Source organism: Ostrea edulis, chromosome 5 (assembly GCF_947568905.1).
Source record: "Ostrea edulis chromosome 5, xbOstEdul1.1, whole genome shotgun sequence".
In the NCBI taxonomy this organism is placed as follows: domain Eukaryota; kingdom Metazoa; phylum Mollusca; class Bivalvia; order Ostreida; family Ostreidae; genus Ostrea; species Ostrea edulis.
The window spans coordinates 73,260,741-73,287,260 of NC_079168.1; the positions used below are offsets into that span (position 1 = coordinate 73,260,741).

Consider the following 26,520-nt stretch of genomic DNA (forward strand, 5'->3'; position numbering starts at 1 on the left):
TACAACCTATCATTAGGTCAAATGCTGTCTGACGTGTTTCATTCCGAATGATAGACCGTTCTTGGCACACTGATTTTGACTACGGATAAATCCGTTTACCTGATCAAGATATAGGGCTCTCAGCGGGTGTGACCGATCGACAGGGGATGTTTACTCCTCCTAGGCACCTGATCCCATCTCTGGTGTGTCCAGGGGTCCGTGTTTGCCAAACTATCTATTTTGTATTGCTTATATGAGGTATGAGATTGATCACTGCTCGTTATCTTCACCTTTCATATGAGACATAATAATCGTGGATAATTTGTGGATGAATCTAACATTCTGAATTCATCGACCTGAAGAGCCAATAGTCAGAAAGCAATATGACTTTTGGCCAGTTGCACAAAAATGGTATTCTTAAGTGAATAGCATGTTTACCGTAGTAGCATTTAGATCAATTTAAATCCCCGTGATCGGCAGTGGTTTTATGTGAGAGGGTATGGTGGTCGTCCGCTAGGACACGTGGGTTTCCTCCGGTGTCCTCCCATACAAAGCCCACTAGCTCAAACATCCGTACAAGTCGGTAGATAGCTAGTATATAGCTAATGTTTATTGTTGATTATGCATATCCGATTTTTAAAATAAAGATTAAATGCACTTAGGGGTTAGGAAATTTATTAGTTATGTCGGGGGCACATGGGGGTATAATTACTCATAGATCCGAACCCACCACTACCTGAGCGTGGTGGAAAATAAATTTGCCTATTTTTATGCACTTCCAGTTGTAAAATACTAAATGTTAGCCCCTAGTTTCGAATGGATCTCTACTAATTTGCATGGAATGGAACCCATTTCCCTGGAAAATCTATGGATTCGCGCACATATGAATACAGTAACTGGGATCGCTCTAATTGTAGCACCGTCAACATACTAAAAATATCGAACCCGATTCAAATATGGCCGGTCAGGCATACTTTCGTAAGTTCCTTAAGATCTAGTGGTCTGCTTTTGAGTCGAGGCAAGCTACTGACTGACGGGTTAATAGTGCGGGGGGTTCAACAGTCTCGCTTAAAGTCAGCATTTCGCAAATTATATGGTTGTTGTGGCGATCTGGTTTGTCAATGCAACCTGTCATTGGGTCGGGTGCTATCTGGCCTGTTTCGTATCGATTGTTGGACCGTTCTTGGCACACCGATTTTGACTGCGGATAACTCCGTTTACCTGATCAAGATATAGGGCTCATGGCGGGAGTGACCGGTCGACAGGGGATGCTTACTCCTCCTAGGATCCCACCTCTGGTGTGTCCAGGGATCCGTGTTTGCCCAACTCTCTATTTTGTATTGTTTGTGGGAGTTATGGGATTGATCACTGTTCATTATCTTCACCTTTCATGTTTTAGATTATTTCGTCATACATGTATGATAAACGAAAAGTCTCGCCTCGGGAAATAGTTGCTGTCTTGGGGGACACAAAATAAGTATACAAAAGAACAAAACCGTCGAAATTCGGGTCCTGTTGAATTTAGGACCTTCTACCATACATGTATGTACCAGTTTCAGTTTCATGTTATGTCTCGTTTCAGTGCGTATTTACGCCAGGCAAAGGGTTTACTCGAGGTGCCTACATGTGTGAGTGTGCCCCAGGGTACTTCTTCCCGGACATTCACGCGGCAGAGAAATATTATAACGGCAGCGACATTGAGGAGGACATCACAACGAACAATAGGACTCTGATGACGTCATCAACGCGATACAGATGTAGTCGGTGCGCACCCGGATGTGACGTGTGCACCGACGCTTCTCCGTGTATCTTCACCAGAAACGTTTATATTAAGGCCATCATTCTCGTCTTGACCATCATCACTATCTTTGTTATCATCATCGTATCGGTGATCATATTTCATCTGAGAGAAAGCAAGGTATCAACTTAAATCTTAAAAAGTGTAATTAACCAGAGTTTGATGGGGTCTTATTTTGTAATGGCATATTTTCACGACATCTAATTAGAATAGTCTCCATATGAGTGAAAAATTCTCGAGCGAGACGTTAAGCAAGATACAATCAATCAATCAATTAGAATATATTCATTAACAAGAAATGGTGACTACGGCTGCTGCTGTTGTAGAGATGACATCTAATCGGTTTTACCACCACACTAAAAGCATAAATTTCGGTGACGGTAGTTAAGGGTACCCGATAATATCACCAATGACCATCAGTCGTCAGGTATTATAATTGTCCATTTCAGGTAATTAAAAGCGGAAGTCCAATTTTCCTGCTATTGATGTGCGCCGGAAGTACCTTGATGTGCCTTCAGGTAATCACTCATGCCTGTTTTGTTCTTTTATTTCTTCCATTGAAGGACAGACTGTTAAAGGAGAAAAAACCATTAAATAGATATTCCAAAGTGGTACCTAGCCTTATATATGTGATCAATTATGATTTAATTATGAATATCGACTTGGATTAATAATAAAAAAAAAAAACTCAGTCTGTAAATTCAATCTCCATTATTAACTTTGTGTGTCATTCAGATCAATATATTTACTTTTAATCAACTAGGCTGTGTCCTGATTATTACGTATTGTCTATTGCAGTTGTTTGTGATGTTTCCCGACGCAGACGATATTCTATGTAAGGTACTGCCCTGGCCGTATCACGTGGGCTTTGTCATGCTCTATGGATCCCTTCTACTAAAAACATGGAGGTTAGTTTAGTAGAGGAATTTGCCATTGATAACCAGAATACGTAATGGACGAAGCAGCTCTAGGTGTCTCAAGATATTAAACATTAGTGTCAACTACAACACACCGTCATTGTAAACTTTATCGATAATGACAGGCCAAGGTTGCAGATTGTATCCTCGTAAAATTGCCTTAATGTGTGTAATAATCATCAAATAAGATTTCGGGGGGGGGGTGGGGGGGGGCATCTAGAAATCAGATCACTATAACGCACCAATTAATAACTTATGAATTATATGGAAAGTTTAAGATACATGTACTAGTTTGAACAATAATATTTTGAAATTGAAAACTTTGAAATTTACTTATCTAGTTTATTAAAAAATGCAGTTTTGGTATGAAATCTCAAAGAGGGGGAGGGGGTTAAACCGCTGTGGGATTCAAACTTACGATCTACGGATCAGTAGCCTCGTACATTAACACGCTGAGCTAATCACTCAGGTAACGCATTTTAAAAGGACAAATACTGTGATTGAATTTCTGTTTTGATAGGAAGTCAGCCACTGAGAGGATATGTGATTCGTTTAAAGCTTCTGTCATCTTTTTCTTTCGGAAACCATCGCGATTTTCTGTAAATATAAGTCCTGGTATTTTATTTATACATCAAACCATTCTTGACACTCTTCTTTTGATACTAATCGTAAAGGTGTTATAAAGGAAGTCATAATGGGCGTTAGGTTTGTTTACGGCCAAAGGTTTCAAAATAAAGTCTCTGTAGTGTATATCATATTGATCAAGACATTCGTTCCCCACCTCTTCTGGTATCCGACTTCAGAACATCATAATTGAATTATTGTTTCGCACACGCATATCTTTACTATGTACTGTAAGAGGAAATCTGTGGATGTCGTATCAAATGAACAAAATCATAGTCACGGAAAAGACATTCAAGTTTCCTGCAATACTGTCATACATTGATTGTATATTGTTTAACGTCCCTCTCGAGAATCTTTCACTCATATGGAGACGTCACCATTGCCGGCGAAGGGCTGCAAAATTTAAGCTTACGGCCATTGAACAGGGAGGGGTCTTTATCCTGCCACACCTGCTGTGTCACGGGGCCTCGGTTTTTGCTGTCTCATCCGAACCGAGGCCCCGTGTCACAGCAAGTGTGGTGCGATAGAGATCCCTACTTGCTCAAAGTCCGTCAGCGCCGAGCATAGGCCTAAATCGAACGCTCTAGCCATTGAGTCACGTGATTGGTATATGCTAGCAGCTGACATTCAATGCACAGGCACTCGACGTTTTAAATATCTATAATAAAAAAAAGTGTCTTCCTGTAAACATAATATTGACAAGGTATACCACGCCGCCATCTTGGTTTTCGTTTTTACCAGCTGCATGCTTGAAAATTTCGGCGAAAAGTTCGATATAATACAATAATTAGAACCCTACCGTTTAGAAGCAACTCTGTCAAGGTCTTACCTCTCGCATCGTCATGGTGAACTGGAAATAAAGTCCATTTATCGGCTATAATCAACCGTCAAACATCGTCTACTGCTTCTCAAATGCGAGAAATCGCTGAAAGGTGGACGTACGTCGACATAATTTTGGGATAGCGCTTTTTTCATTGGTCGATAAAATTAAAAATAGTAAATATTATAATTAGCAGTAAATATGTTCTAGTGAGCGAAGTAATAGATCTTGAACATTATTCTATTAATATATACTTTATTTATTTTTTTAAACGTTAAACATGATAACTTCACTTATTCATGCATTCGTTTCTGTTGAAAGTAAATTTCATAACGTAATAAGAAAAATTCACACACATATGCACGCGCGCCTACACGTGGGTATACTCTCAAACGTACACAGTAACATTTATACATCCATGCAAATGTCCTGTCCTGCTTATCTGTAAATTTTCAGTGTTGTCACAATGGGTGACAAAACGTGGGTTGGAGTCGAAGCGGGGCGGGGGGGGGGGGGGGGGGGGGGGGGGGGTCATGAACATTTCCAATGTTATTTGGTAATGTGATAGATTTACTAAATTTGCCGTGCCAGCCTGTCCCGAAACCACACAATTGTGCCGAGTTTTATTGTTTGCAGGACTGCAACTACCCTGCATTCAGTGCCCCCCCCCCCCCCCCCGGCACAAGCGTCAGTGGGTACATTGGCAAGGGAATTCTCATTTGCATAATGATGTCAACTTCCGTCCCTAGATCAGGATTTATCGCATTTTGAGGAGCAGTAGACGATAGTTGATGCTTGATTATATCTGATCAATGGACATTATTTCGAGTTTTCCATAACGATGCGACAGATAAGATATTGAGAGAGTTGTTGCTAGACGGTATAGGGTTCTAATTATTGTATTATATCGAACTTTTCGCCGAAATTTTCAAGCGATGCAGCTGGTAAAAACGAAAACCAAGATGGCGGCGTGGTATACCTTGTCAATATTATGTTTACAGGAAGACACTTTTTTTTTATTATAGATATTTAAAACGTCGAGTGCCTGTGATTCAATGTGCTTCATGACACAGGGGCTAAGCCCGTTTTGGGCCCGAAGCCTGTAATACCATAAATATAGAAAGGGGTCTAACTCTGACCCAGATAAAAAACTAACCACTCGCTTCAAATGCCTAAAAAATCTTAAATTAGGTGAGCTATGCGTAATTTGCCGGTCTCCTTGGATAGATTAATGTTTTAATTACTTGCATGCCAAATTTCAAGTCACAGGTTCTTAAAATAACAAAGATATACGCCATCGTTCTCTCGATTCCACTTGTTTATTTTTACTAGGACATTTACCGGTCCAGGTCACGGAGTAGTTTCTCGCCTATGACAACAGCGAAATTCAGACTAGTGTGGAAGATTTCGAACCTGTCAATTAAAATTTCACATCAATTATACGCTACTTACTTCCTCATACCTTAATAAAGTTCTCTATGTTCGCTGTATCTGGGTCGCTTATTTTACAAAACATCAACTCCTGACTCTAACTGCCATTTTGAGAAACGCACTAAAGACCCGAAATATCTAAAACTTTAAAGAAGGGGGAAATGGGTAAAAATAATCTAAATGAAATAGAATAAACAAAAACAAAAAATTAAGAAAGCCAACAAATAATGATCCATTTCCTTCTCTAGATGCAATATCACAAGAATAATGTTTTGATCAATTTTAGGTATTTGAGATTTTAAGTCTATCGGGTATTTAGTGCTTTCATTAAAATGGCAGATCTTGTCAACAGTTGATGCTGCTGAGGAAAAACAAGTCATGTAACGTCTACACGAAGAACATTATTAAAGTATGAGGAAGTAAGTAGCGTATAATTGATGTGAAATTTTAATTGACAGGTCCGAAATCTTCCACACTAGTCTGAATTTCGCTGCTGTCATGGGCGAGAAACGACTCCGTGACCTGGACCGGTAAATGTCCTAGTAAAAATAAACAAGTGAAATCGAGAGAACGATGACGTATATCTTTGTTATTTTAAGAACCTGTGACTTGAAATTTTGCATGCAAGTAGTTAAAACATTAATCTCTGCAAGGAGACCGGCAAATTACGCATAGCTTACCTAAATTAAGATTTTATAGGCATTTGAAGCGAGTGGTTAGTTTTTTATCTGGGTCAGAGTTAGACCCCTTTCTATATTTATAGTATCACAGGGTTCGGGCCCAAAACGGGCTTAGCCCCTGTGCTTCATGAAGTATGCGGGCGTGAAGTATCGCATTTCCTACCCTCAAGCTTTTTCATAAGTGAAATTTTATTTTTTATATTCACGTATTACTTTCATTTTTGTCGGAATCCCCAGCCGTTGAAATAGACGTACTATATTTATCAAGATTCATACGCGCATTGTCAACAACATAGATATTTTCATGAGGAAATGCTATTGTTACAATTTGTAAAAAAAAAAATACACTTTGGAATTGTGAATATATATACAAGTATATTATATATATGTAAAAATGGCATTCAGAATTATAGCATGATGTGTATTGTAAAACTTATACGGTACCAATTTTGATGCACCAGATGCGCATTTCGACAAATAATGTCTCTTTAGTGATGCTAAAGCCGAAATTTTGGAAATTCGAAATCACAATAAACTTGTAAGAGCTAAAAGGAAAACTAGAGTGCCAAAAAACTAGAGCCAAATTCGTCCAAGGATAAGAGCTATGCATGAGGGAGATAATCCTTAATTTTGAAATGAATTTCTAAATTTTATCCCAGCAATTAAATAAACATCCGTATTTTCAAGCTAGTAACGAAGTACTTAGCTACTGGGCTATAGAGATGTGTATGTGATGTAATTGGAATTGTCCGTTGTTGTTTGCAGGATATCAGTGATATTCAGACAGGGTCAGTTTAAACGAGTGCATTTGCCAGACAAAACGCTCATTCGTCGATTCGTCCCCATCGTTGCTATAACAGTTGGTTATCTGGTAGCCTGGTCATCAGCAAATAGAAACGCTACACAAACCAGGGAAACCAATTCCGGATTAAAGTTCAGCATGTGCACGGAGAACTGGTGGTCATACTCCGCCTATGGATGTAAGGAAGTATAATTCACAATAGACTAACATTGAACAGGCCTTTTTCATTAGATACATGTATATGAAAAGCTATTTCTAATCATGATTTGTCGGCGATTAGGTCTTCAGAGTTTATGTTGTGTTCTTTCATATACTGACTTACCTAGAGATTGCAAGGGCCATTAAAATCAAGGACGCGATGACTTTTTATCATTTTACATAAGTTATAACTGGCAGTTGTAGAATCACATTATGAAAGTATCAACCATGTTTTTTGGTATCTATGACGATTTGGTTGGCATGGTAACCTTCCCTTTTCAACCTTCCGTAATAAATGTTACGGCCATTTCAGATGATGCATCTATTGACAATTATAATTTTCATTCGTATGTCGATTCGATATATCCCAGTGAACTCCAAATAAAAGACACCACAGAGTCATCCACTTCTGCTTCATACTTAGATATTTTATTGATAGACTAAGTAGATGAAAGGTGAAGATAACGAACAGCGATCAATCTCATAACTCCTACAAGCAATACAAAATAGAGAGTTGGGCAAACACGGACCCCTGAATATACCAGAGGTGGAATCAGGTGCCTAGAAGGAATAAGTATCCCCTGTCGACTGGCCAAACTCGCAGTGAGCCCTATATCTTGATCAGGTAAACGGAGTTATCCGTAGTCAAAATCAGTGTGTCAAGAACGGCCTAACAATCGCCATGAAACACATCAGACGGCATTTGACCCAGTGATAGGTTGTATTGGCAAACTAGATCGTTATAACGGGCATAGAATTTGCAAAATGCTGATTTCAAACGAAACTGTTGGAACCCCTGCACTATCAACTTGTTTGTCAGTAGCCTGCTTCGATGTAAAAACTGACCGTACACAGAACAATTAAGCTCTTGCGTATCGAATCAGTTGAGAGATACACCATATGCAGGTAATAATGGAATATTGCTACATAAATATGGGACGTTGACGATGGAGAAGTTGAAATCAATATTAACGGTAAACTAACAATTCAACTTTATGACAAACGGTGATTTCGCTTGTTTGAGAGATTTTTTCATAAAGTGGATTCAAAAACCTTATTGTATGACCTTGACATTCACTTTCAAGGTCAGATAACCTGAGTTAATTACTAACAGTGACGTTGAAGCAAGGGACTATCAGTTTGCCAGTATCAACAAAATTCATAATATACCATATACTAGTATATGCTGAAATTACTTTTCGAAATGTTAGAAATTTTGATAGAGAAAAATTGGATTATTTTTTATTTCAGCCAAAGGTTTACATTATTCACGTAAACTTAGAAAATATTCACTTCACCGAATAGAATTTTTGGATAAATCATGTGACACCTTGCAATCCCTACATTATACCACATACACTTGTTTCTATATACACTGTATTTAAATCTAAATAAGTGCCTGTGCATTATATACGTATTGTTTCATATTCACTCGGTTAAAACTAAAATTTGCTATTTTTTCTTCAGTGGAAGTATTCATGCTCTTATTCGGAGTGTATCTGTGTTTTACGGTGCGAAAAGCTCCAGCCTCATTCAACGAAAGTAAACATATCACGTGGTCAATATACAACGCCATTATTCTCAGTACATTCATCTTGATTATAGTGTAAGTATTAAAAAAGTAGAAAGATTGTTCTAATGCTTCATGACAGAGTGTCAATCAGCACAATTCGTATATACTAATGGGATACTATTACCCGTTTGTGAGACTACACTAATGAAGTTAGTGATCAAAAGTAAGTGTTGTTATGGAAACAAACACATTTTATAAGCAACTTCTTTATAAATATGACATTTGTATCATCTAAAGAGGTATATTTCATTTACAAGGAAATTAATGGAGGTATTTCAATTAATTCTTTTAACGCAAGTTACTCAAATCGATTGTACATTGAAATCGTTGATTCTGGGGAATAATTGCGAGTATTAGATCGGTAAAGTTGGCTACTAGTAACCAGTCACTATAAATGGCTACTTAAAAAGAGAAAAGTTGGATACTAGTAGCCAGCTACTTGAACCAGGAAAAGTTAGCTATTAGTGGCCAGTTACTAGTAGCCAGCTACTAAAAGTAAGAAAAGTTAGCTACTCGTTGCCAGCTACTGCGAAACATAAAAGTTATAATTACTGATAACCAGCTACCAGATAAAGGTTACTGAGTTTGAAAATTATTATCTATCAGGTTTACTTCATTAGTGTAGTCTCACAAACGGGTAATAGTATCCGATTAGTAGCTGGTTATCAGTAATTATAACTTTTATGTTTTGTAGTAGCTGGCTACTAGTAGCTAACTTTTCCTGGTTCAAGTAGCTGGCTACTAGTAGCCAACTTTTCTCTTTTTCAGTAGACAGTTACTAGTAGCTGGTTACTGATAGCCAACTTTACCAACCTGCGAGTATTCACATATTTACTAGTCAAAACATTTTTCCACGGTCCATTTTATTTTTAATTTTCGTAAAAGCGGATCATTGAAATGGGGGTTGGATTTTGATTTTTTTTAAAAATTGCAACATTCTTACAGTGTGAAAATAGCCATAATAGTGGGGCTATTTTAGGGACATTTATAAGTAATATCTGCCTCGTGAAACTGTAGAAAGTGAAAACGGATTGTTTTAGGGACATTTATAAGTAATATCTGCCTCGTGAAACTGGAGAAAGTGAAAACGGATTGTTTTAGGGACATTTATAAGTAATATCTGCCTCGTGAAACTGGAGAAAGTGAAAACGGATTGTTTTAGGGACATTTATAAGTAATATCTGCCTCGTGAAACTGGAGAAAATGAAAACGGATTGAAGTCAACTCAAAGTAACAAATATAGGTGTCTATTACATTAATCGTATTCATTTGTGTCTTTGACGCTAAAAACCCAACTAGAATATTCCAGCAATTTATGTCAAATTCAGACAAGAGTTTAAAATGATAAATAAATTTTGCCATAAAGACAGAGCACCGCCGGGCTACATTACCATATTCACCTTATTACTATTATACATCTTACGCCATCAAATTATGCTTAATCATGCGTGTGCTCGCGTAAAATGCTTAAGATTGTTCCAAAATTAATGATTTAATTCATGTGAAATTACGTCATATTCGTGGCGCCATGTCTGAATATACGTATACCGTTATCAGATGGTTGTATTCCTGTATATTTCCTATTAAAAACAACAATCCTTCATTATGCTTTTGTTTCAGTTTATTATGTAATGATAGAGAAACGTATCACCCGTATAAATTCATTATACGTTTGTTTCAGTTTACTTGGTAATGATAGAGAAACATGTGACCCGTATAAATTTTCCATCCCAGATGGCAATACCTTAATTTTACTTTTAATGCCATTCTTGACCTTGTTCATTCATATGCATGTTGAATGACATCTTCAAGGTTTTTATTCTGTAGCATTCTGTAAGGATTTTATTCTGTAGCGTTCTGTATCTTATTCTGTAGCATTCTGTTAGGATTTTATTCTGTAGCGTTCTGTAAAGATTTTATTCTGTAGCATTCTGTATTTTACTCTGTAGCGTTCTGTAAGGATTTTATTCTGTAGCGTTCTGTAAGTCTCCGATCGAATTAACGGTAGTTCTTGTATTTTTTTAAATTTTATTTTTGGTTTGGTTTGAATGTGTGTTGTTTTATTTAGGGAGTTGCATAAACAGACAAAACCTAGTGGTGTTTTCATCAGTGTGTGATTCCGTGTCATCAAACTATTGTTTCACATCCTGTTTCTCTATATGATGCTTTTTTCTTTAAACAAACTCTATTGTTTTACAGACAATTTGTGGCTGAAACATCGGGTCCTGACTTGATATACATCTTGTATTTTTTGAATTGTCAAGTTGTTGTTACCATAACAATGGTGCTGATACTCGCCCCAAAGGTATGTTACAATATTGTATAATTATACCCCCCGCAACAAGTTGGGGGGGGGGGTATACTGGAATCGGGTTGTCCGTCTGTCTGTCCGTCCGTCCGTCCGTCTGTAGACGCAGTGGTTTCCGGGCTCTAAAGCATTATCCTTTCCACCTACCGTCACCATATCATACATATGGACTACCCATGGGATGAAGATGTTCCCTATCGATTTTGGGGTCAAAAGGTCAAACGCACTGGACATCGAAGTAGCAATATGGTTCGGTTTGTCATGCCATTTGTTTTTTACACTCAGAAAAGAGGTAGTTTATACCTATTACCAACACCCTTTGGGAGATTGGGGTAAGCGGGGGTATTCTTAGTGAGCATTGCTCACAGTACCTCTTGTTTAGTTTAGTTTCAGAAACAGTCTTTATATATCCTACCTTCTTCAAATTTCAGTTCATTACTAATTGTGTGAATGCATTTGACAATTTATAATAATGATATGTTTTGGAGAAAAATGTTATATTTTTCCTTTTCTTAGTTTTACGCCGTCCATATGAAATTAGACGTCCGGCGCAGAGACAGCTTGCCAACCATTGCCGGAAATATAGCGTCACAGCTTCCAAAGCCACAGCGATCCATCGGAGTTCAAACTTCATTCAATGGGGATGAAAACGAGATTGTAAGTCTCGTACATCTCCATATCTTTGTTTTTGTGAAATGCTTTCCCCTACACAAACCACATTTATATATCAATATATTCTGTATTTTGTTTTCAGAAATCAAACGGAACAACGTGGCTTCCTTTCAGCAAACGGTCCCGAGTCCGACCGCTAGATGTTCCGTCCAGTAACAAATACGAGGCTTCTTTGACAATAGATTCAATCAAAAGCCCGGTCTGACATACGGACAACAAAATATAAAGTCATCCCAAAAGTTCCAATTCTGAGGGGAAGCAACGCCACAATCAAAATTTAGTTACATATCAAATACTCATCACATATCACACTGTATCGCTATGTTAAAAGGTGACGGTGTATCAATAGTGTCAGTGTGGTATTCTTACCATTATATCACGTGGTTACCAATTAGATGTATCGGAATCTACATTGAAACAAGCAGACGATTAATCATCATTTATACCTCTCGCAAACATTGTTTGGGAAGTATATTGGTTTCAAACCCTCCGTCAGAAGACGCATTTTGTCTAGAGATTTTTCGGAGGCTGTTCATTAACTTTACATCAAATTTTGTTGAAATAATGTAGTACTTGATATCATGTAAAGCTGAGCTTTATACGCTCGTCATTAGACGGCAAGTATTATGTTATGGCGCTGTCCGTGTGTCTGTCTGGCTGGATGTCCGTCCGTCCGGGGTAATGTTTTCCGGACCCTTCTCCGTAAAGGATGTATGTTCAACTTTGATTGGTCCATCCTTGACCTACTTTAGGGCTATAAGTAGGTCAAACAGTTCTCCGGACTTTTTTCGTTACAAATACAGATATTGCCCTGAAATTTACACCTAAGCTTCCTTTCAGAGGAATATAAGTTCAGTTTGCATTTCAGCTGGATTGTTCCGTCTGTCCGTAACCTACATTAGGACTAAAAGTAGGTCAAACAGTTTTCCAGGCTTTTTTTCATTATGGATACAGATATTGCCCTGAAATTTAGTCAAAGGTTTCCTCTTGGAGGAATACAAGTTCAGTTTGCCTTTCAGCTGGATTGGCGCACTACGACCTACAGTACTTTAGGGGTAGAAGTAGGTCAAACAGTTTTCCATATTTTTTTGTTATGATCACAGATATTGCTCTGAAATTTAGTCACAACCTCCCTCTCGGAGAAATACGTAATCAGTTCACATTTCGACTTAATTGGTGCACCATGGCCTACTTTAGGGCTAAAGGTAAATCAAATGGTTTCGTGGACTTTTTATCATCATAGATATTGCACCGACATTTTGTCGCAACCTAACTCTCAGAGAAATACATAATCAGTTCACATGTCAGATGGATTGGTGCACCATGGCCCACTTTAAGGCTTTTCTATTCAGAATGTGTGTTGTATCAATTCAGAGTGCACAATATGCTTCCAGGTTGAATTTCACTGTCCGACGGGCGTATATTGTACCGTTTGTTGAATTTCACTGTCCGACGGGCGTATATTGTACCGTTTGTTGAATGTCACTGTCTGACGGGCGTATATTGTACCGTTTGTTGAATTTCACTGTCCGACGGGCGTATATTGTACCGTTTGTTGAATTTCACAGTCCGACGGGCGTATATTGTACCGTTTGTTGAATTTCACTGTCTGACGGGCGTATATTGTACCGTTTGTTGAATTTCACAGTCCGACGGGCGTATATTGTACCGTTTGTTGAATTTCACTGTCTGACGGGCGTATATTGTACCGTTTGTTGAATTTCACTGTCCGACGGGCGTATATTGTACCATTTGTTGAATTTCACTGTCCGACGGGCGTATATTGTACCATTTGTTGAATTTCACTGTCCGACGGGCGTATATTGTACCATTTGTTGAATTTCACTGTCCGACGGGCGTATATTGTACCGTTTGCGGTACTCTGCTTCATTCAATTTTCAGACAGTTATGCCAAGCTATTTGTGTGTTGTTTAAGTCCATTGGATAATTTCTCACTCGTCAGCTGTTTGTGTGTTGTTTGATTAAGTCCATTGGAGAATTTCTCACTCGCCAGCTGTTTGTGTGTTGTTTGATTAAGTCCATTGGAGAATTTCTCACTCGCCAGCTGTTTGTGTGTTGTTTGATTAAGTCCGTTGGAGAATTTCTCACTCGCCAGCTGTTTGTGTGTTGTTTGATTAAGTCCATTGGGGAATTTCTCACTCGTCAGCTGTTTGTGTGTTGTTTAAGTCCGTTGGAGAATTTCTCACTTGCCAGCTGTTTGTGTGTTGCTTTAAGTCCATTGGAGAATTTCTCACTTGCCAGCTGTTTGTGTGTTGTTTAAGTCCATTGGAGAATTTCTCACTCGCCAGCTGTTTGTTTGTTTGATTAAGTCCATTGGAGAATTTCCCACTCGCCAGCTGTTTGTGTGTTGTTTATGTAGAGACGCTTTGCCAGCTGTAGGTGAAACATAATAAAATTTGACCTACGCATGACGCTTACGATCATAACAGTGATGAGTTTATTTTGTGCTAACGCCTACCGTGACCTCAATTCTTTCCGAAAGTCCCGAGAGTTTTACCTCGAATGTCGGGAGCTTGGGGAAGGAACAGTCGCTATCTATACGTTACACGTTTTGGATTGGCAAGGTGTCGTGATTAAGAATCAAGCCCGGGCCGGGCCTTCTTGATCGCCCTAACCACAAGGCTACAGACCACTAGGCTACAGAGACTGGCTATGGCCATTTGTTATTATTATGTCCCATAATCCGAGATTCAGTGGCATATGGTTTTCGGTCCGTGCGTCTTTTTGTCCGCCATAACTTTTGAATGGATGGCGATAGGGCTTGCATATTTCAAATGTACGTTTAATTAAAAGATAATTTTGTTTAAATATTTCACATGTGTATTTCTTGTGACAAGACCTTATTTTGGATACCAAAATTTTCACCTGACCTTTACCTTTGAATTTGACCTACTTTTGAAAAACTACTTGGTCTAACATGTAACAATTACTATTAGGGCATTCATCCATCACAAATGTATTTCTTATGACAATACCTTTCTTTTCGGACCTTGGAGTTTGGACATACGGGGGCATCAGTGTTTCACAAACACATCTTGTTTTTGTTTGAAACATATTTTATTGATTAAATCAAAAGGATTGGGAACATGTTCTAACAGCTTACAAGTCCCTCTCCTAAGATATTACAATATGTCATGGAAGGTAATAATTAAAATGTACAATGATTAAACGAATCTACAAGTTTATTCTATAAATTTATGAACAACTGAAAAAATATTTACATTAGTTTGCAAAGGCAGATAACAATTTTGTATCAATATTAAGCAAGTCAAGCATGAAAAGGCGATTAAAAAGATTATTTCTAGCTCTAGAGTAACTTTTACAAGCGAAAAAGAAATGATATACATATTCATTAATATGTCCACATGTACAAAACGGAGAATTCGTAATATTTCGTTTATAATCTTGTTTTTACGACATTTCTGTATATTATGACAGTGTCTTATTCCTCCTCAAACTTTTAGAGTGTATTGGTCTTACCATGTCTATCTGTTACTGGGACAATGGTTTTACCATGTCTATCTGTTACTGGGACAATGGTTTTACCATGTCTATCTGTTACTGGGACAATGGTTTTACCATGTCTATCTGTTACTGGGACAATGGTTTTACCATGTCTATCTGTTACTGGGACAATGGTCTTACCATGTCTATCTGTTACTGGGACAGTGGTTTTACCATGTCTATCTGTTACTGGGACAGTGGTTTTACCATGTCTATCTGTTACTGGGACAATAGTCTTACCATGTCTATCTGTTACTGGGACAGTGGTTTTACCATGTCTATCTGTTACTGGGACAATGGTTTTACCATGTCTATCTGTTACTGGGACAGTGGTTTTACCATGTCTATCTGTTACTGGGACAGTGGTTTTACCATGTCTATCTGTTACTGGGACAGTGGTTTTACCATGTCTATCTGTTACTGGGACAGTGGTTTTACCATGTCTATCTGTTACTGGGACAGTGGTTTTACCATGTCTATCTGTTACTGGGACAATGGTTTGATTTCACCTCGTTAAATGAAGATTTGATATTGTACATGTAACCAAAGACCTAATAATATACACTGTGTTACATATTCAGATTGGCATCTCCTCCTTTTCACATGAATATTGATGAAAATCAAAGTCAACGGAATTTAGTGTAACCTGTAACAGGTGAAATGAATGACTGAAACTCATATTTTTCTGGTCTTCAGCTACCCGGTACACGATGATTGATTCAAATATACTCCCATTATGGCTGAGCCCCGCTGGAGGGTATTAGTCCTGTAAGGATAAGCCTAATCTTTGTAAAAACAATATTCATATATTTTTATATCAAGAATTTTATAACAGAAATACATTGCTATTGTGCGTGATTTCGATGTATTGTCGTGTGAAAAAGAAGCCAATTTTTCATTAATATCTCAATAATAGAAATCGACTATTTAATCTTTTTAACAATACATGTACATGTATGCCAGTATTCGCTTAGCTCTGTTAATGTTGTTTGGGTTGGATGATTTTCAGACATTTTACTTTCACGATCAACGAATGATAAACTGTTTACAGATATAAGCCCAGAATTCATTTACATCACAGGAAAGATTGATATTTTCAGTATGCGTGTTAAATACGTGTTCATATTTGATAAAATACAACACAAATGTATGTTTCTTTGTACATTAAATTCTTCTGTAACCTTACAGTTTGAAATTGCAGTAAACTTTGTGTCTTATTTTAAATCCTGATTTATAATCACGTGCTCAGTGATGATTGTGCATGTAGAAAAAAGGGTCCATGGGCCACATCGCTCACCTGAGCAGCAGTTCCTAGCTATAAACAAGCTTGAGCAAAACTATCATTATACAAGCAGCTTGGTTCAGGAAAAAACCTTTTCAAAGGTTACGACTAGATATTCATTAATTATCAAACTTAATTATTAAACTTGACTATAAATTCATTAAATATCACATACCTTTGTAGATGGGTATGTCCTTTTATATTACATCTAAGGATACTTTGTGCCATTTAGTTTGGTTCCCTTCACATGTAAAAGGGTCTATTGGTTTTACCATGTCTATCTGTTACTGGGACAATGGTTTGATTTCACCTCGTTAAATGAAGATTTGATATTGTACATGTAACCAAAGACCTATATACTGTGTTACATATTCAGATTGGCATCTCCTTTTTACATGAATATTGATGAAAATCAAAGTCAACAGAATTTAGTAAAATTTAGTGATATTTAATGATTTTAGTAAAACTTTGATCCCATATTGTGACCCCACCCTTACCCCACGGGTAATGATGTTTACAAACTTGAATCTCCTCTTTGTCAGGAAACTTTCATGGAAATTTCAGCTTTTCTGCCTCAGAGGTTCTTGAGAAGAAGATTTTTAAATGACCCTTCCATATTTCTATGATTATCTGCCCTTTGAAGGGAACATAGCCCTTTCTTTTGAATAAACATGAATCCCCTTCACCTGATGATTTGTATCAAGTTTGATTCGATTATCCTTCTTTTAAAGGGGCATGGCCCTTCATTTGTACAAACGTGAATCGTCTTCACCTAAGGATAATTATCAAGTTTGATTCAAACTTTGATCCCCTATTGTGGCCCCATCCTACCCCTTGGGACCATGATCTGAACAAATTTAAATCTAATCTATATCAGGAAGCTTTCAAGTAAATCTGAACTCTTCTGGCCTAGTGTTTCTTGAGAAGATTTTTAATGATTTTCTTTATATATTCGCATGTCTAACTTTGATCCCCTATTGTGGCCCCAATATACCCCCGGGAGTCTTGATTTTTACAAACTTAAATTTGCACTATGTCAGGATGCTTTCAGCTTTTCCGGCCCAGTGGTTCTCCAGAAGAAGATTTTTAAATGACCCCCACCCTATTTTTGCATTTCTGTGATTATCTCCCCTTTGAAGGCGACATAGCGCTTCATTTAAACAAACCTGAATCCCCTTTACCCAAGAATGCTTTGTATTAAGTTTGGTTGAAACAACGACGGACAACGGAAAGTTTTATTCTGAAACACTCAGTTGAGCCTTCGGTTCAGGTAAGCTAAAGCACGAATGCAAAAACACTTTCATATTTACCACTTGGTTATCTTGAATAAACCACATCGATTTCAATCTGCACTTTCAATGAAATGCTCAAGTAGATATCTTCAACTTTAAGTTTTTATGTTTTATACTGACATAATTAATGAAAAATACCTGACATTACTTTATCTAAAAGGTTTAGCTTAGGACTATATTTAGTAGCGGATGGATTAAATCTAAGGCAACACTAAAATTATACAGGAATAGTTGAACTATACTGCTATATTTCTATTTCAAAAACAAAATAAAACCACACTTGTACAAATGTTCACATCAATGATTATATGTAATATGATTCCAATCTTACCATAGATTGCACAATCCAAAATGAGCATATTCATGCGTTTCGATCAGATGTCTGAATCAATCAATTTTCAGTGAAGGTTTTGAGAAACTTATTGCATTACAAGCAGTTATATAAAAAAAAAAATCAAAAAATACATATACGCAATTATAGGTGCAAATACTATAGTAGGTCTTGTACACTTTCAAGGTTTAATTAAGAAATAAATTTCACTTTTGAAAATACATGACGGTATGAACTGCAAAGCTTTACACCGGCTAACACGCTAAAACTGAAATTCTTTTTGAATATACATTGATACATTCTACTTTATTCATATTTAATATTGAATAAACACTGTGATTAATAGTACTTATAATACAGTGTACCTGTCTAATGCATGAAAGGAGAAGATAACGGTGATCAATCTCATACGTAGAAGGCAACTAAATGGGACGGTCCTTCAGATGAGACCGCAAAAACCGAGGTCCTGTGTTACAGCAGGTGTGGCACAATAAAGATCCCTCCCTGCTCAAAGGCCATAAGCGCCGAGCATAGGCCTAAATTTTGTAGCCCTTCACCGGCAGAAATGACGTCTCCATATGAGTGAAATATTCTCGAGAGGGACGTTTAACAATACTCAATCAATCAATTTCATAACCCTTATAAACAATACAAAATAGATAGTTGGGTAAACACGGACCCCTGGACACACCAGAGGTGGAATCAGGTGTCTAGGAGGAGTAAGCATCCCCTGTCAACCAGTCACATCCGCCGTTAGCCCTATATCTTGATCAGGTAAACGAGGTTATCCGTAGTAAAAATTAAAAACCAGTGTGCCAAGAACGGTCTAACAATCGGTATGAAACACACTAGACAGCAATTGACCCAATGATAGGTTGTATTGGCAAACTATATAGTTATAACGACCGTAGAATTTGCGGAATGCTGACTTTAAACGAGACTGTTGAAACCCCTGTACCATCAACATTTTTGTCAGTAGCTTGCCTCGATTTAAAAACTGACCATTCGCAGAACAAGCTCTTGAGTATCGAATCAGTTGAGAGTTATCAAACTATATACGTTTAACAATGGATTTCATGGGTTTGTCCTGGTATATATGACCTTAAAATCGGTTGTCACTTAAAGGCGTTTGCACGATAAAGAAGAGGGAGAGCTCTTTACCGTGCCAACGCTTGCCGTAACACGGAACCTAACTCTCTCTCTCTTAAAAACCGCGATTTTCAAGGGAACAGACTCTACTATCGTTCACATAACAGCGTGTCATTTAAAAGTTAGACTTTTGTTCTCAGTGACCAATCACAATGAAAGAATGTCATAGTGTGGTCATCCAAACTTACTTTTATTGAAACCATACCGTCAATCAGCGAGTGAAATTTGCATGCTCGATCAAGCGAAATGAAAAGCTGTTTTTGGAACGATAGTACCCATAATTCAAAACGTATAGGTTCAGGTTTGTCGCGGCGCAGGGATCTCGAGCTCTCGGAAGCGCTTTAAAGGCTACCATGACCGGTGATAATATGAACAAAATGTGACAATAGAGTATCAGCCGAGCACATATGTAAATATAGCATGCACGACCAAACATAGTTTTTAAACGTTTTGATTTTCAAAAAATCTTGCTTTGGTTTGTCAGAGATTTTAACTGAGCGGCGACCTTCTACAATAAGATTTTTTATTAAATCCGTAAATATACACGTTGAAGCGTAGGGTGAACACATGCAGCACACACGCACAGACACACTACCAGCATTCTTATCGACAACCCTTTCTAGATTTGCCAAATTTTATACAATAAAACAGGAGGTTGGTTTGACTTTGCGAGTCGCTTTTTGTTGCCGTTTCCTTGTGTCTTGGAGTGGTTAGGTTTCAACCATGTTTTTTTTTACGATAATATCTCAAGTGAAGGATTTTCCCCATATCCTACATTTCTGATTTTGATTTTACAACAACTTGACTTTGAATGTAGAACAATTCGAATTTGCCTTCATTATTCTAAAGTATAAGCTTCTGTATTGAATATACAAGATGGTTTTCATATTGCTGTTTTAAGACGTGTACATGTATGCACACTATACTTTGCATATCCCGTGGGGATCCGGGTTAGAATAGGTCTTCAGTACCCCCTTGCTTGTCGTAAGAGGCGACTAAATGGGGCGGTCCTTCGAATGAGACCGCAAAAACCGAGATGTGGCATGATAAAGATCCCTCCCTGCTCAATGGCCAAAAGCGCCGAGCATATGCCTCAATTTTACAGCCCTTCACCGGCAGTGGTGACGTTTGCATATGAGTGAAATATTCTAGAGAGGGACGTTAAACAACATTCAATCAATCTTATTATGAATCTGCTTGTTTGTATGAATGTTGTTTTGCGTCCCATTCGAGAATTTTTCACTCGTGTAGAGACGTCACCATATTTGGTGAAAGGCCACAAATTTAGACTTCTGCACGACGCTTACGGTCGTAGCAGTGATGGTCTTTCGTCGTTCCAACGCCTACCTTGACACGAGACCTCGAATTCCAAGGTCATATCCGAAAGACTCGTGATTTTCATTCTCAATGCCTGAGCATTTGGCGAAGGAACAGTTATTACGCATGTTAGATTTGTTATTTTTGACGCGTGCTCCGATCGAAAATAGAACCCGAGACTTCCGGTTGCGAAGCGAGCGTCTTAGATAACCAGTAGGCCACAGCGACCGATCTCTCATACAATGGTTTACACTTTTACCTGTTTGAGATTAATTCCTCAACCCCCCCCCCCCTCTTTGTGATTCAGAAATTGAGCAGTTAAAGAAGTCAACTTACATTTATTCGTATATAACAGTACTGATATTTTCATATTGCATAATACTAAATGTCATTATTGAATAGAGGAATAAGAGAATAATGCTTCCTCCTCAGAAGGTAGTGGTTTAGCTGAGCTGCAAAACTTCTGGTATTAATTTTCTGTCTTCAGTCCGTGAATTTTCAGCATATCCATTACATTATTCAGAATGCTATGGGGAACAGAAATTCCATAACAAACTACGGCTCGAGATGCTAAGCACTTCAGAGTGGTGTCACGAACTTCGCATACGGTATAACCGTTTTCTCTCAAACATTCCATAACCGTTTTGCCACTATTGTTTACTGCATCCACGTGACCACCTGCGTCAAGAAAAAGTTCGATGACGCGTTTTGAACTGTTTGTGGGCAAGAGGGCAGCACTGTAGTGAAAAGCGGTATTTCCTTCATTGTCTCTGCTGTTCAAATTTACACCCTGTAATAGCAAAACTTCAGTCAAATACACATACCAATTCCTCCATCCTTCAGACATCATGAATATTATTTTTCTGTTAAGTTTCCTGGAGAGGGCCAAATGAAGCAGGCCACGGTTTTCGTAATCGTGCAAATTTGCGCGTACTAAGCGGGCCAGATAGGATCCATACTTTTCCTCATCGCTTGCACTTAGATCCGCTCCCGAGAAAAGAAACAACACATCCAATACATGATCTAGTAAGGCAGAAAACGTGGACTGTTTTTCCTGATTACTAATATTCTCAAATTCTGTCTGACTTTTGATGACGAAATCAACAACACGTGACAAAACATCGAGATGCAACTGATGTAGAGACGCTGGTGTTACGACATCCACATCATCCTCGCTCTCTCTGTACAAATCAAACAAACACCGTACAATCTGAGACAGTGCATACTCTGTCATTCTGTGTAATACAAGGTGTTTTTCCCTTAACAAATCGTATGCATACATGATCATTCTAGTTGATTCCTCCCCGATTTCATCATAAGACAATGCGGTTCCATACATCAATATCCGATGAATGGTTTCTCCATGAGTTCTTCCAAGTATCCTCTCTAAAGCAACGAAGCTGGAAAGAAGTAAATCCTGTGTGCATTTCTTTAGCTCCTCCAAATCAGATAGAGTCTTTGGTTCTACAACCCCCCTGTAAATCGCACTTGACGGGTGATCTTCGGTCAGGGTAGAGTCCCCTGAAGCAATGGCCTTTTGCCAGAATTCAATTCCTGTGTCAAAATCCTCCCTTGCAATAGCACATGCCCCCAGTAATTTGTACGTTTCAGATATTCTTTCTTTGCTGTATTGCAACGTTTCAACTAAAAACTGGACTATATCTACATCGCCCACGATGGCGGCAAATTTTAACGCATCATTTCCCTCAAAATCAACAGAACCTGGATCTGCCCCAGCGCTTAATAGTTCTATAACTGAATCTAAGTTTTTGCTTTTTATTCCCAAATGAAGAATAGGATACTGTCCCTTTTCGCCTTGATTGACGTCGGATCCTTGAGATATAAGAAATTTACAAAGTTCATAGTTACCAGCAGCTTTCCTTAGGCAGGTGTCACCTGCATCCGAAACAATATTGACATCTGCGCCATGTTCACAAAGAAAATAAACGATGTCTTCACTATCACTCTGACAGGCTGCCATCAAGGGAGAAAGTTTCCCTTGCAATGGTTTGTTACAATCTGCTCCATTCTCAACCAAACATTTGACGACATTGAAAGAACCACGTTCGGCAGCAATCCATAAAGGCACGGTATACATGACGTCATCTAGCAATCCCTCTCTCTCAACATCGGCATCACATTGCTCTACCAGATATTTTACGATTTCTTCTTGTTCCAACTCGCACGCGAGAAACAAGGCTGATTTTCCTTGAATTTCGTGATCCACCACTTTTTTTCTTAAGTCCTTTGAGACATTCTCTAACAGACTAATTATCATTTCTTCATTTTCATTTGTTATGCATTCTTGTACCTTGAGCGATAGTATCCTATGTTGTAGTTCTGACGAGCCATCCATTGTGATTTCCTGTTGATTAAAGTTTTAGATAAAAAAAAAATTAAATATCATTCAAAAGTTAAAAAAAAAATGAATATCAAAAAATGTTTCAATTAAGTTCTCAACTTTTTTGCACGTCACTGGTAAGATTTTCCTTCGTATTTCTATGCGTCAGTGTATCTAATTAAGACCTCGATCTGAATACGGTCCAAATGGACTTCAGGATTAGGAGTCAGCTCAACAATATAGAGCGCCAAATTAACATATACTAAAAAAAATTGAAGATATCTTTGATTATTTGAATTCAATAATTGCGCGTAATAATTGAATTAATGCGCGCATCAATCAGTTGATGGGAGTAATAATTGAATTGATGCGCGCATTAATTCGACGAGATCAATAATTTATTTGATGCATGCATCAATTCAATTATTGCTATCATCAATTCAAATGATGAACGCATCAATGAGGTGGAATTATTGCTCACAAAATTTAATTGGGAGCTAGATATATATGATTTAATGATCTTTTCAATTCAGTTGAATATATCTTATTATTTACAACGCTTTTGTATAAGGAATCAATGCGCGCATAAATTCTTATATTCGCATTTCTTAGTGACGTTCGAATTTTAACGACTTGAAAGTTACAGAACTGTTAAACTCCAGTCTAACCAGTGTTCATGGAATCGCCTCGTTATTGTAAGACTGATGGAACAAGAGGTACTGTGAGCAATGCTCACTAAAAATACCCGCCGCTTACCCCAATATCCCAAAGGGTGTTGTTAATAGGTATAAATTACCTCTTTCTTGAGTGTAAAAATATGGTATGCCTTTGTAGAAGAAAATGGAAGATATAGTCCGAACACAAATTCATGGCATAAACCTATAATTTTGACCTTGAGATCAAAGGTCAAGGTCATAAAGAGGTCATGAATATACATGACACATAGTCTCATGGTGATACACCCATGTCTTATGGTATGACTATGTCAAAACCCTATAATCAATTTTGACCTTGAGGTCAAAGTTCAAGGTCATATATAGATCATGAAGGTACCCGACATATCGTCTAGTTGTGATACACTCATGTGTCAAGTATGGTATGCCTATGTCAAAGAACAAAGAAGTCATGGCCCTGACACGAATCCATTGTAAAAACCTTTAATTTTGACCTTGAATTCAAGGGTCAAGGTCATATAGAGGTCATTAAGGTATTCGACACATCGTCTCATGGTGATCCACCTGTGTGCCAAATATGGTATGCCTAAGTCAAAGAACAAAGAAGTTATGGCCCGGACACGAATCTGCACGGACAGACGGACGGACGGACAGACAGAGTGATTCCTATATACACCCCCCCCCCCCCCCCTTGGACTTCGTTCGGGGGGTATAATAAGGAAGTAAATGACATTCAAATCTAAATCTTCAAGCATGTTGATAATTACTTGGAGCGTGCTTGATTATCAGATTTAGAAGTTTTAGAGATGACCACTTGTGAGATACCAATATATGTACATATACAAGTATTAGTATCTCACAAGTGGTCATCTCTAAAGCTTACAGAAGGTTCAAACTGACTATTCAGAACGACTTATGATAGTGAACGATGGGAAATAACATATTTTGGATACATTTTTGGTTCTGTATACAATAATTTCATTCTAGAGGGGAGGGGGGTATGTACATAAGATCTATACAAGCTATCCACACTTCAGGTGCCTGTGGTTGTCTCTAGAGCCATATCGTTAATGACTATTTTAAGGAATGCACGTGTATGACCAGATATCAAAGCTCATGTTAAAAATATAACTTTTCTTTTAACGTGTACCTCAGAGAGAGTGCTACACGAATCCTCCCAGTGGCATTGAATTATGTCAATAATACTTCTAAAAATTATTTACTTACTTGTTAATCCACCGCCACCAGTTCTGATGAGATAAAAATAGAAGATGGAGGAATGCTCCGTTACTAGTGGTAACGGTTAACATCTGTTACAAAGCGAGGCGGTGTAGTTAGTGATGTGCATGTAGTTTCTTGTACATGCACTCAGTCAAACGCAGACCACAATGATAATTGTGTATATCTTTCCTATTATCATCATACAGGGCACAGAATGACGTGTAGTGTAAGACTTACATACCGACAAAAAATACTTAGCCAATTTTTATTGCATTAATTTATACCAATGGATTCTTATATGTAGCTTTCACAGAAGTAAGGGACTGGTCAATATTTATTGGGGAGTTTGGACCGGTGCAAAATGCAATAGGGCACACATTTATTTTGACTTGCATACTGATAGGACTCCCAATTTTTTCATTTTCAACTCTGATAGGACATCTATATATATATATATATATATATATATATATATATATATATATATTTAAATTCAGATATATATATATATATATATATATATATATATATATATATATATATATATATATATATATATATTTAAATTCAAACTTTTAACTCAACTATCTTACAAACAATAAATACCGGTACTGAATTGTATGCATGCCTTATTTGAAAAAAAAAAAAATACTGGACCTTTGAACTTTTTAATAAAACATGTAATTAAAAATCATAAAAGAAGTATCCAGCTGTGAATAGAATTGCAAAAATTACATGTAGGCCTAAGTTAATTTGCATAGAGTATGGACTTCAATCATAGAAAATAGGTAGAACATACACTTTTTTTTTAATTACACATCTAATAAAGGACAGCAACTTTTAGGGTATTCTTAGAAGATAGGACATAGGATTTTTTAAAAATGGAAATATGGAATGCACCGGTCCCAACCCCCCAATAAATATTGACCGGTCCCTAAATCGCACTGATCATTATTTTTCATTTAACATGAAGTCAGGGGAACGTTTTGGAAACAAGTGGTACTGTATGAAATATACAGTAATTTAAAAAAAAACATCAATCCGGCACAATCGCTAAACAAGATACGTATCGAATCTGCGCCTTACTTGACTAGGTACATGTATCTTTATAACAATCGTAAAACCTTGGCCATTTCCGTGATCGGCAAACATTTTATAGCCCCATCTATTTAAATCAATTCCAAATCATTTTAAAAATACTTTGTAACTCAATTGTGGTAAAACAAAAAGTCCCAGAGAGAGAGAGAGAGAGAGAGAGAGAGATTTAGAGATTTTGGACAGACTAGAGAGCTACAGATCCACCCTTTATAACAAAAGCCTCATGAGCCATGACGCTCACCTGGGCCCTGTTGTTCTTCAGAGGACGATTTATAGAAGATCCTTCCCCTCATTAATCACAAGACTATTGTTTATCTCAAATTATGATCCAAACCTACCTTAGCTGCAGAACTGTAGCTCTCTGAAAAAATATTGTGACGGCCGGAACAGAGGTCCACCACAATATTTTTTTCAGAGAGCTACAGTTCTGTAGCTAAACCTACTCTGTACGAGGGGGTTGTGACTTAACTGCACTTGAATTCTCTATA

At 37.7% G+C, this 26,520-nt stretch overlaps 2 protein-coding genes across 4 annotated transcripts in view; one reads left to right on the top strand and one right to left on the bottom strand.

Annotated features, from left to right (window-relative positions):
* LOC125651034 (probable G-protein coupled receptor 158) overlaps nucleotides 1–17,021 on the top strand; it is a 30,730-nt gene extending 13,709 nt beyond the window's left edge. Inside the window, exons 5-12 of the mRNA XM_056165471.1 lie at nucleotides 1,562–1,897; nucleotides 2,227–2,295; nucleotides 2,576–2,685; nucleotides 7,015–7,229; nucleotides 8,717–8,855; nucleotides 11,022–11,127; nucleotides 11,647–11,787; nucleotides 11,885–17,021. Of these exons, the coding sequence (XP_056021446.1) occupies nucleotides 1,562–1,897; nucleotides 2,227–2,295; nucleotides 2,576–2,685; nucleotides 7,015–7,229; nucleotides 8,717–8,855; nucleotides 11,022–11,127; nucleotides 11,647–11,787; nucleotides 11,885–12,007 (1,239 nt within the window). The 3' untranslated portion in view covers nucleotides 12,008–17,021. The remainder of the gene's footprint in view (nucleotides 1–1,561; nucleotides 1,898–2,226; nucleotides 2,296–2,575; nucleotides 2,686–7,014; nucleotides 7,230–8,716; nucleotides 8,856–11,021; nucleotides 11,128–11,646; nucleotides 11,788–11,884) is intronic.
* On the bottom strand, nucleotides 1,833–25,037 carry LOC125650614 (protein fem-1 homolog A-like). Of its 3 annotated transcripts, none has more exons than XR_008803072.1 (3): nucleotides 24,941–24,966; nucleotides 2,527–2,671; nucleotides 1,833–2,346 (listed from the first exon to the last, which is right to left on the bottom strand). XR_008803072.1 is itself a non-coding variant. In XM_048879057.2 (3 exons), the coding sequence occupies exon 3, from the start codon at nucleotides 23,052–23,054 to the stop codon at nucleotides 21,168–21,170; it is 1,887 nt and encodes a 628-aa protein (XP_048735014.1). In that variant the 5' UTR covers nucleotides 23,055–23,063; nucleotides 23,160–23,301; nucleotides 24,941–24,986; the 3' UTR covers nucleotides 21,022–21,167. The 3 variants fall into 3 exon arrangements, 2 of the variants coding, with proteins under 2 accessions (XP_048735014.1, XP_048735013.1); XM_048879057.2 differs by lacking the exons at nucleotides 1,833–2,346; nucleotides 2,527–2,671 and adding exons at nucleotides 21,022–23,063; nucleotides 23,160–23,301 and having other exon boundaries at nucleotides 24,941–24,986; XM_048879056.2 differs by lacking the exons at nucleotides 1,833–2,346; nucleotides 2,527–2,671 and adding an exon at nucleotides 21,022–23,063 and having other exon boundaries at nucleotides 24,941–25,037.
* Nucleotides 25,038–26,520: the final 1,483 nt, after the last annotated feature.